This window comes from Charadrius vociferus, unplaced genomic scaffold, assembly GCF_000708025.1.
Source record: "Charadrius vociferus isolate BGI_N301 unplaced genomic scaffold, ASM70802v2 scaffold1677, whole genome shotgun sequence".
NCBI classification, from domain to species: Eukaryota; Metazoa; Chordata; class Aves; order Charadriiformes; family Charadriidae; genus Charadrius; species Charadrius vociferus.
Window position 1 is genome coordinate 173380 of NW_009649298.1, and position 10841 is coordinate 184220.

At 40.3% G+C, this 10841-nt stretch overlaps 1 protein-coding gene across 1 annotated transcript in view; it reads right to left on the minus strand.

The window, feature by feature from the left end:
* The window catches only part of KRT23 (keratin 23 (histone deacetylase inducible)), a 9595-nt gene extending 1408 nt beyond the window's left edge, over window positions 1-8187 (minus strand). Inside the window, exons 1-5 of the mRNA XM_009889109.1 lie at window positions 7771-8187; window positions 4090-4172; window positions 2508-2664; window positions 727-888; window positions 509-634 (exon numbers count right to left, since the gene is read on the minus strand). Of these exons, the coding sequence (XP_009887411.1) occupies window positions 509-634; window positions 727-888; window positions 2508-2664; window positions 4090-4172; window positions 7771-8187 (945 nt within the window). The remainder of the gene's footprint in view (window positions 1-508; window positions 635-726; window positions 889-2507; window positions 2665-4089; window positions 4173-7770) is intronic.
* Between the last annotated feature and the right edge of the window lie 2654 nt (window positions 8188-10841).

Sequence of the window (10841 nt, forward strand, 5' to 3'; positions counted from 1 at the left end):
CCTGCTGAAAAGCTGTGCTCCTGTGACTGTTGACTCCTTTGTCAGCTCTGCATTCACTGTCCAAAGTCTCCAGTCATGGGTATGTGAGCTTTAACCTGAACAAGAGCTGAGTAATATTTTTCAAGATTTCCCACCAACATTTTTCCCAGTTCAGATCTCTCATACGTTCTAATAGTGGCTGTAAATATGAAATTTGTGTTACTATCTGTCTTTTGCACATTTTTTTCTTTCTAGATCATGGAGTCAGCTATTGTACCTCTTCTTTTTCTTCTCCCCATATTTTATTCTAAGGAGAGACATAAATTTTTCATTTCTTGGTGGTGGTTGCTGAATCCATTCTGCATACTCTGGCAAAGTCAAGCATGGTCCAAATGCCAGTTTCACTGAGACTTTAATAATTACAATAAAGTTATGCTAGGCTATGGATTTAAATGAAGAATTGGTCCACAACAATTTCTGAGAATACATGAAGTAACAGCAACCAGCCAGGGGTGTCTACAATAGATACCTTACTCATCTGTGCCTGCAGCTCGATGTCCAGGGACTGTAAAGTACGCGTCAGATCCTTGATCTCGTTCTCACTGCGCTGCATCTGCTCTGGGTTGGGGGTTGCTGCCAGAGACATAGCTGTGCTCTAGGGAGCAAAAGCAAGAGGAAAGCGTACTGATTCTGGCCATTCACAGACGGCAGCAGGGATCTTTGAAACGAGCAGGAAAGAGCTGTTACCTGTTCTTTGTACCAACTGTCCAGGCTTTGACGATTCTTTTCAATTATGGCTTCATAATCTTCTCTTATTTCTGCTAGAATCTTGGCTAAGTCTTCAGGAGGTGCTGCGTTTACTTTTACATTGACTTTGAAGTCTTGTGATGAACGATTTGCTTCCATATCCTGTTCATACATTAGCAGAGGAAACAGGGAAACTTGTTCACGAAAGTGGAAAGTTTTCCTTCCTGTCTTGTCTTCTTCAGCTCCATCCTCTCACATTACCCAAAATATTTTTTTCATTACAGTAGGTTAATCGTTATATATATTCAGTTAACACTCTTTGGAAAATTTATATGTGGATAATACTATGATGTGACTTAAACCAGTGACTTATATCTGCTTCTGTGGCAGAACTGTGCTAGAGAACTCAATAAAAAAACATGTGGGAAGATCTTTTCATATAATGTTTCTGGAAGGTACATACTCAATGAAGAAGCACTGACATTTTGTATTCATTTATCTATTAGGAACCCAAAACCTTTGATGAAAATCTAACAGTAATTTCATCTTTCTTACCCTGTATGTTAATATTTATGGAACTGTAACTAAGTTTACAGGAGAGTAATGTAAAAGTTCTGTGTAATTGTTAAAGGAATAATTGGATTAAAGCATATAATTACTGTGTAAACAACATAATTAGAGGACAAGTCAAGCAGGTATGGTAACATTCCTTTCGGTGTAGCACAATCATATGTGCTAGGTACCATTTTCCAAAGTGCCCAGGCAAAGCAGCGTTTCAGGGTATGACATCATGGCCTCCAAAATGCCGACCAACTGGACATACTGATGTCTCTGTTGGTCGCCCTGTTTCCAAGAACTGTTTTATTATATTTGTTCGGGAGTATCCCTGGCTATAAGGGGACCAGCCAAAGACAACTTCACCTACTGCTGTGTAACCCTTGTATTTCTATTCTCCTTTTTAATAATCCACAGGCACCGAGTAGGATGTTTGGTTCTGCACTAGGTAATAACCAAAAACAGCATCAGATCAAGCAAAACAGCATGTTGTCATTATATTGTCATTATATATATACCATTGTCAGTGGTATTATGTATGTGGGAATTACAGAGGCCACTGTGGTACAGCTCTGGAAGAATTCAGATCAGCATGTTTTTTTGACAATTATTAAGTATCATCTAATTATTTAGCTTAGGATTTTGCAAGAATAAGTAATTTTACTTGACTTCACCAACCATTCCTTTTAATTTTGATCCTTCAAGAATTCAAGATCTGTGTAGTTCAGGTCAGCCTGCTCTAGGTGACCCAGCCTGAGCTGGGGGGGTGACAAGGTGACCTCGAGAAGTGCCTTCCAACCTCAACCACTCTGTGTTTCTGTGCTTCTGTGAAATGATATATCCAGAGTCGAGGGGAAAGTCTGTGAAGAGTAAAACTCGAGAGCAGCATTTCCTGCTTACTTGAAATCTGTGTGTATTTATATCTAAACATTTCTGGGAACATTTGTGTCGAATGTGTAAGTCATTGTTAGCATATGACAGACGGCAGGTGACTAGAAAATGATCTGGTAGAAAATAACAGCAATTTGTTATCCTATCTGAAATCCTAATTTAATTGGTAAAGTAGTACACAACTTTGTGCCTCATCTGACTCTCATTGGCTGCTTTAAATATGATTAGGTTCTGAATCATCAATCCCATTTATAGGTTGTGGATCTTACTCAAAGTTAATTACATGGTAGCGAAGATTTGTGTGATAGGATTTTACCAAGTGGAACTTTTTCTACCTCCTCATGGTCTTTCCTCCTGAGGATGTGCTCTTCTCTCAAGCCTTCAATTTCCATTTCCAGATCTGTTGTAATAATGGTCAGGCCGTCAAGCTCCTTACGCAGGTTCTCAACATCAAGCTGCACTCCCTGCCTGCGAGACTTCTCTGCTTCGTACCTTTTTCAGGAAAAAGAAGATAAAGCATGCTTGCTGAGAACAGACTGCTGCTAGCCTCTTGTATAAGCGGTATCAGAGAGAAGGAGACTTGCTTAAGTCCTCTGTGTAGGCAACTAGAGAGAACAAAAAAACCAAGGAAACCAATTCTGTTTCTAAAATATGTTATTTGAATATTCTTGAATAGTCTTAAAATGGGTTTCATTATTGTTTTTCTTTCTTCCTTACAACTCCTATATGGTATGAAGTAATTGCTCTTTCTTTCATTTTCCTTTTTGCATGTTAATATTCACCAGGTTGTGAAAGCTTTGAGAATATGATTCTCAAAGATTTGCCAGTAAATATGTCAACACAGTATCTACAATTAATGCTTTCCGTAGTTTTTCCAAAATGATAACTTTTCAGTCCTTCAGAAAACAGGAAAAATGTCATGGAAGCCAGTTATGAACATTCCTCTCTAACCTCTCGCAGTTTGCCATCTGTAGTGAGCTCAGAAGGACACTGCCATATCTTCCCTTGGGCATATGAAGCACTTTTGCTCCTCAGACTCTCTCTCTTTACTTTGTTTTTTGTGGGCGCTATTATGTTTCTACATTCAATCCATCAGACTCATTCTGTGATTCCAATCTCTCAAAGTAGTTCCACTCTTTCCTTTTTATGACACTACTGAATGACAAAGACAGAAAGGCAAGGCTAGGTAAGGCCTGCAGCGTTCAGAGTCTTTAAGTTTGTTATAATATTACCAAAAGCTGAAATATTTTTTTAATGGCTGATCATCATCTGTTGGTAAGACAAATCTTCATGATTCCTAAGAAGGCTAACTTACAGAAATGTAAATTCCTTTCCTTTGCAAAGATCTGCCTGGAAATTGTCTGTCCCAACAGTTTGGGTTTTTAGTTTGTGTGAGAACTATCTTTTAACACTGTACTGAGAAGTCAAACTGTGCACTGGGAACCAAGGAAGCACCGGCCCAGTTAATGTGGCAAAACTCGGGAGACTCCAAAGCAGAAGGTACTGACGGACGGGTATTTCCTGCGGAGCTGGACAGCAGAGGTGATAAGTACAGGAAATAGATTTGGGCTGGACTGGGGAAGCATAGTGCAGAGAAGGCTTAATTTGTATTCCCAGATGACAGTTTTAAATGCCTTTTGTCACAAGTATCAAGTGTCTGCTGTAAAACCTGCTCTTCAGGACCTGAACTAAGTATCATAAACAGGGTGACTCAAGATTGTTCAGAAATCATTTGTGGTTTTTACATCCTTTTTTGTCCTTTTTGGTGTTTTTTTTTTTCTGTTCTACATTGATTTTATTTATCAAGTACCACCAGAAAACCTCAGTAAAATCAGTTTCATACTGGATTTTCAAGAAAAAGTAGTATTTTCCTTAATCCTCTTTCAAACTTAATCAGGAAAGCAAAGAAGAGCTTACTTGAGCCTGAAGTCTTCAGATGCCATGTTGGCGTTATCAATTTGTAAAAGGATACTGGCATTGGTGATCTTGCTATCCTCAATCTGGAAAACAGAGAATCCAACAGGAGACTCAGTGTTGCCATATGGTGACGGTGAATAACCTGTGCTGTTTTAGACTCCCTGCTGCTTGTAGGAAGCATCTAAATAGTAGAAGTCCCATGTTAAGGAGAGTACATGAATGAAAGAAGCTTAGTTTCCTGATTTACTTAGGTGTTTCTGCAGGTTTGTCCATAATCTTATTTTTTCTTTGTCTTACTTTTCTGGATATGAAGCAGGAGGAGTCATCTTACTCCTGGTCAAGTAGAGGATATGAATAATATTACACAAACTTCACGGTATATTACAGAATAACAATCGCTGTCTTCCCCTTTTTTTGTGAACTGATTTTGATTCTGTGTAGCATTGTTGGAAAAGCAGCCTTAGTCATCTTTAGGGTGAATTTCAGTAAGAACCATTAAGCTCTGTCTGAGTACAATAAAAATACTGAAATTAATCATATGCTAAAAGGTAAGCATGTGCAAAAAGACCTTGCTGAATCGGTGGTGTGATGCAGAGGCATAACGATGATGGCAGCAGCAACTCATGAGCAGGACCCCTCAAGTCCATCATGTGCTTCGGTCTGGAGTCGCACGGATTGTCATTTTGAGAATAACACTGGCATCTAATTGTCATGGCCCATTCAGTTATTCCCCTATAACTGTACTGAATCGTCCAGCAGCACAGAGTGATTAATTCATATTTCTAATTTTGCTTTGGGATGTTGAAAATTGCCCTAAAAGGTGCAGGAAAAAGTGCACTGCACCATTCATTTAGTGTACTCAGCATCACTGCAAAGACTTGTAAGTCCCTGTTAACATGAAATAGCTTTGAACTATAGATCTGAATATGAAAAGCTCAGTATTCCATTCGAAATCTTTGAAGCAATTCTAGCAGGAACTCGTACATAATTGGCAGGAGCTAATAATTGTGGGACGTCATGTCCTTTTCTAACAAAGAGGAAAGAGAAGCATGGTTGCGGTTCCAACAGCTGCCTTCACTCAACACTTACAGAGCAAAACAAGGGGCGTTATGGCTGTACAGAAATCATTAGCCCTTTACAGAGCTCTCAGCACCTTGAAGTAAAACTTCCCACACCTAAATGAATCACAAAGAAATGAGGAAATGACAAAACTGTCCTGAAGTGTCAAAAGTTTACCTCTCGTAGTAAAAAAGAAGGTGTTTGTGGAATGTTTTAACTAATCTGTTAACAGACTATACATTCTTGGGCATTTAGCAGCACACCTTGGATACTGCCCTGGACCACGATCAAGGCCAGCTGAAGAAGTGTAACAATACCCTAAATGTGTTGCTGCCTGGAGTTTGTTGTCCAAGAAGAGGCAATTCTTGAATCCATCCTTAGAGAATGGTAAATTTTACTATGGAAGGTAATAAGGCAATGAGAAAACAGCATAGAAGTTCTTCAACATTTGCCACTTCATAATCCTGCAACACAGCAACATGTTTATATAAATGCTTTATGACTCTTTCTGTCCAGTCTGAAGAATACATCAAAGGAGTTACAATTGGCAGTGTTTTGCCGGCTCCTGTAGGATATTGATTGCTGTGCCAGTTAGGAGTGCATTTCAAATGGGGACATTTATCTGTTTAGTTATACAAATTTCTTCACTACATCCATCATGAATATGAGTGCATCGCTAATATCAATCCGCAAACATACAGATAACTTAATTAAGGACTCAGTCATTATTATATTTGAAATACACTCAAATTCCTTCTCAAAACAGATTTTTTTCAAGAAGGTTTCTGGCACTGACTTCTTCTTCAGCATGTCTTGTTTCCTTTGTCCAACAGCATCGATCCTGTCTGCTTGAATGCTCTGTAAATCAGTTTGCTTATTTAGCAGTACAAGATGTTTGAGTGACACGTTTACCTGAAGAACTGGTGCTATTTTACTTTGTATGTGGGTTAGAATGCAGTCAGAAGGAAACGCGCTGCTCCATCTGGTCCAAAAGGTAGGACTCAAGTGGTTATACACCTCCAAGTTTAGACAGCCCGTACATCGCAGATTTTCTGGGTTATGGGATATAGGATCCTAAATTTTTTCTAAATTTCATTTTAGGTGCTAAATTAGTTTCATCTTTTTAATTCATGGTTAATTAATTTAATTATGGTTAATAATTAGATGCTATATTTTCACTCATTTTGCTGGCAGTCATGGTGCTAATTACAATAATTTATAGAGAAAGTAAAAATTCTGGGTTAAATCACTGAATCGCCGCCTGTGAATAATCCTTTAACAGCCCTTCCTCCCCAGTATGAGCACCACATTGAGTACTGGCTGTCTGAGACAGCCGTTGGGCTGCCAGGGGCCGCTAGCCCGTCTATTTAAGCTATTTAAGTGGTGAGTGTTAAAAGTAGGTGGTTTGGGTACAACCTATTCAAAAGTGACGGCTTTGCCCCAATCGGCATTATGTTTTTAGTCTTACTGTCTTCTGAAATATTTCTGATTTATTCATTCCAAATCAATGTGAACACATTTATATTCTTGATGAGCAAGTTTTTTATCTCTGGATCAGTTAAAAAAAAAAGTGCTCAAGTGATAGTTCTGGAGATGGATGACCTTTCTTTATTCTTAAAACAGAACTAGGTGATGACAATTCTGGCTCTCCTTACACTTGTCTGTGGTCGGAGTGCCTCATCTTCTGCCTGGAGGCAACACATTTAACAGTGAGCGGGGAGTTTGATTAAGTCCCTGGCCTCAATCAGCAAAGAGGCGGGATAATGCCATTTCCAAGCCCTTTTGAAAAAAAAATTCTCTGGGTCTTGAGTATGCCAAGTAATCACATTATAAAAACTGGAGGGAAAACTACAGCATCACATTTGGAATAGCTTTGTTTTTTTGCCTCATATGGCTGTGTAAAGTTAATTACACTGATTAGTCACACAGATGGTTACAGTGCTAAGTATGTTCATTATGAATACAGATTAATATTATGCTTAAATATGAAGACACGTGAGTTTGGGAGATTGAAAGAGTTATTGTTGAACGTTAATATTAACTACTGGCAGGAACCAGAAATTCTCCTTTTAATTATAGTGAAAACATCCACAAGGAATTTGTCACTGCTATTTTCTTAATTACAATGAAGTATTTTTCCATCTGATTACATAAGCTCATTGGACCCAAAACTCCTGTAGTTTCATTGTCTGCTACCACAAGAATCAAAGAAATGAAATGCAACAGTATGTCTAAAGACAGCAAGCGTGAAAGAAGGCTTCGGTTTGCCGGCTTTGTAGTATGAATACATGTGCAGTCAAAAAGACCAAATTCTGCCAGACATAGTTACTCAAACCACAGTTTCACGTACAGAAACGAACCCTTGGCAGAACACAGATCGCTTTATACCACCAGTCTTTGCAGAATCTCCCTTGTCTCCTTCCAGCCTTCCTTTCTTGTAACCCGTTCTCCTCCTTGTGAGCACAAAGAATGTTTATGCCCAGGTCCTGTAAGCACTTTCATTAGTATCTCTAACATTTAAAAGCTTTTATTTAACTTTCTTTAAAGGAACACCATCAGCATAAATGAGTATCCAGATTCCTTAAAAGAGCATAGAATGACATAGTCACAGCTCTGACTTACCTGTCTTTGCATGTCAGTGACGTTTTGCTCGTACTGGTTGAAGTCATGCCTCTTTCCGTGAGACTTTGTCTTGTGCCACTCTAGGATGCAGCTTTCCAGCTGAGCGTTAGCTGCTTCTAAGGCGCGAACCTTGTCCAGATACGCAGCCAAACGGTCATTCAGGTTTTGCATAGTCTGTTTCTCATTCCCACCCAGGAAGATGCTTTCCCCATGGTGCTCGCCGAAGCCTCCCCAAGGCGCCCCTCCTCCAGTAGCCAGCCAGAGGGGTCTGGCAGAGGAGAAGGAGGCATGTGTGGTGCTGGCACCACCATCTGCACCTGAAGGTCTGTAAGGAGTTCCTTGCTGGGCCAAACCACACCCTGAACTACCCCTGAGGGACCCAGAAAAAATCTGGAAAGGGCCTTGGCTGGTACCCATGTTTAGCTCTGTTGTGAATCTCACCCAATGTTTGACTGACTAGCACTGAGCAGCTTCTTAGCCTTCCCTAAGCAGCTTTATGCCTTTTCCTGTGGGAGTTTCCCTTCGATGAATGACTACAGCAACAAGATTGTGTCATCGTGAAACGTGCTTCCTCTTGGTCAATTCTGAAGCATTTATGAGCCTGCACACACTGTTGTTATTATTTGGAATCACGGCCACATACCAGATTGCTTTCCTTTGGGTTGTTTTGTTTTTTTGGTTTTGTTTTTTTTCTTTCTCTTTTCATATTATAATAGTGAGGTGTGGCTAAAATCAGTAGGTGTGGAACAGGATCAGCTCTGCCTCAGACTTTTTTTCTAACTCCGTCGTGAATATGTTATGTTTTCCTGCTTATGAGTATCGTCCATTACAGAATAAATTGAGAGTTGGGGCAGGGATGGCTCTCAGGATACCTTCCTTCTGTTGCAATTCTCAGGCTTTAGAATTACAGCAGCCTGTGGATCCTGAGATGCAGCACGTCCTATCAAGCTGTCGTTAACATACAGAACAGCGTCAGCCTGTGTGAGACATGAAGCTTTAATGAAGTTATCCAACCTCTGTCGTTGGACTAAAACTCCAGTCCAAATTGAGTAAGGCCCAGCTATTCCCTTCAGCTGCCCATTTCCAGGTGAAATACATGACAATTAGGTACTTACAATCTTTTCTAGGGGCTTTTTTCATTATTCAAGGTTCAGTCATATATCAAGGCTTGTTGAAATAGATAGTAATGCAGGAATTTCTTCCTGTTACTAGTGTAAATACTATTAAGATATTTATATGATTAGCTATAGAAAATATTTAGAAATATGAGTTTGTAACAACACTTGAAAAAATCAAGTGATTATTTAAAACTACCAGCCCTAAACATTGACCTGGCAATCATGCAAAAATAGTCTTTCTCAAAAGTTTCAGTAACTTTCTGTCCAAATTCTTCCATCAAATACAGATCGGGCAAGTCCGGCTTCTGCAAAGACTTTCTTATTCCTCATGCTGGTAAGTGGGTAGTCAATAGTGAAGCGTTCCCACGGCAACAGCCGGGGTTATTGGGTTTACCTTGTCTTTCAGAATAGTTCTGGACTGCGACTTGGGGGTGGGATGGAGGAAGAAGATTTGGGAAGAGGTGGGAAGCTGAGTGGACATGGGCTTTTGGGAACAGGCAGCTGGTTTTCCTTACAGCAGCTGAAGGCTCAGCTCTGTACCCACATCTTCCTTAGCACTGTTACTCCTCTGGAATGGTGGGGTCAGAGAGACTGTGCAAACCAGAATTACGCTCTCCTGGAAGGAGCCAGACGGAGTCTTTGTTTTCTCTTGTTTGTATCATTTGAAATTTTTCAGTAGTAAAGAATTGCCACACTTCCTCCTTTCCTGGGATGCCTCCTAGCTCTCATTTTCGGAATTGGGCTGGTTTTGAGCTCCTCCTTGTGGCTCGGTGTCAGCTCTACTCAGCACCTGGTGATTTTCTTTTTACCAGTTACATATCCATAAAGTACCTATTCCTTCTTATTCCTCGTGCACTTCATTGCATAGAAATGCTAACATTTTTAATTGTTTGGGGAAATTAATCATTGAATCTATGGTTTTCCAGTAACTACAAGGTATGGCTGTCACAAAATGTTCTGCTAGCAACTGCAAATGATAGCTGCAGTTGGGTCAGCCCTGCTGCTTGAGAGCGAGAAGAGCTTGGAGCAGCAGACAAAATATGAAGGGCTAACTTTAAAAAAAGCCCAAATTCTAATAGAACCAATGATATCCCGCTGTTCAGTTCATCTCACCAGAGATTAATTTCAGACTGAATTTTCTAACCTGGCAGTTCAGCAAGCTAATGTATGAATTGTTACACTGAAATACAAATACATACATATGTACATAATATTACGTAAAATAAAATGAATCCTTTGTTTCATGTGAAATTACTCAGTGAGATTCACAGCTTGTCCGGCAGTGAGGCCGACAGTTTGTGAGACAGCACAGCCTCTGTCTTACTCCCTGATAGTTTCACGGAGTAGCGTGCCATCAGGAAAAAGAGAATTGTCTTTTTGCTGGCAAGCGATACTAAACAAAGGCGATCCGGCACATGGGAAGCGTTGGCTCTGAAGCTCACCCTTCTCAGACTGGAAAGATGCCACATAGTTTTCATCCCCGCATGCTGAGGATCCATGGAAAAGACCAAAAAGCTTACTTCAAAACCAGGCACGGCACTCCTTTGTGAGGCTGGCACTGTGGGCTTGGTTGTGGTGAATATGGACTCCACAGCAATGTCAGCAGGTGGCACCATGGGCTGGTGCTGTGCACAGCACCCCCACCGCCCCGCGGCCGCTGGCGACCGGCACCGCTGAGTCCGAGTTGCTTCATTTGGGAATCTCACTTGTTTTACTGATTTGGAACATGAACAGCAAACTGTACGGAATTTATAGGCTGCCGTTTAGGTATAGGCAGACTATTTTGACACCTACATTATACAGGTAACTATCCTGTGACCGTCACTTGTTGATTCAACTCCATCTGAAACACAAATGGATAGCTGCTAGTGGCTGTGCAATTTCTCTCTCTGGCTGTCAGAGTGATATATATATAATAGTCACTTGATTTCTGGATCAGCAAGAAATATCACT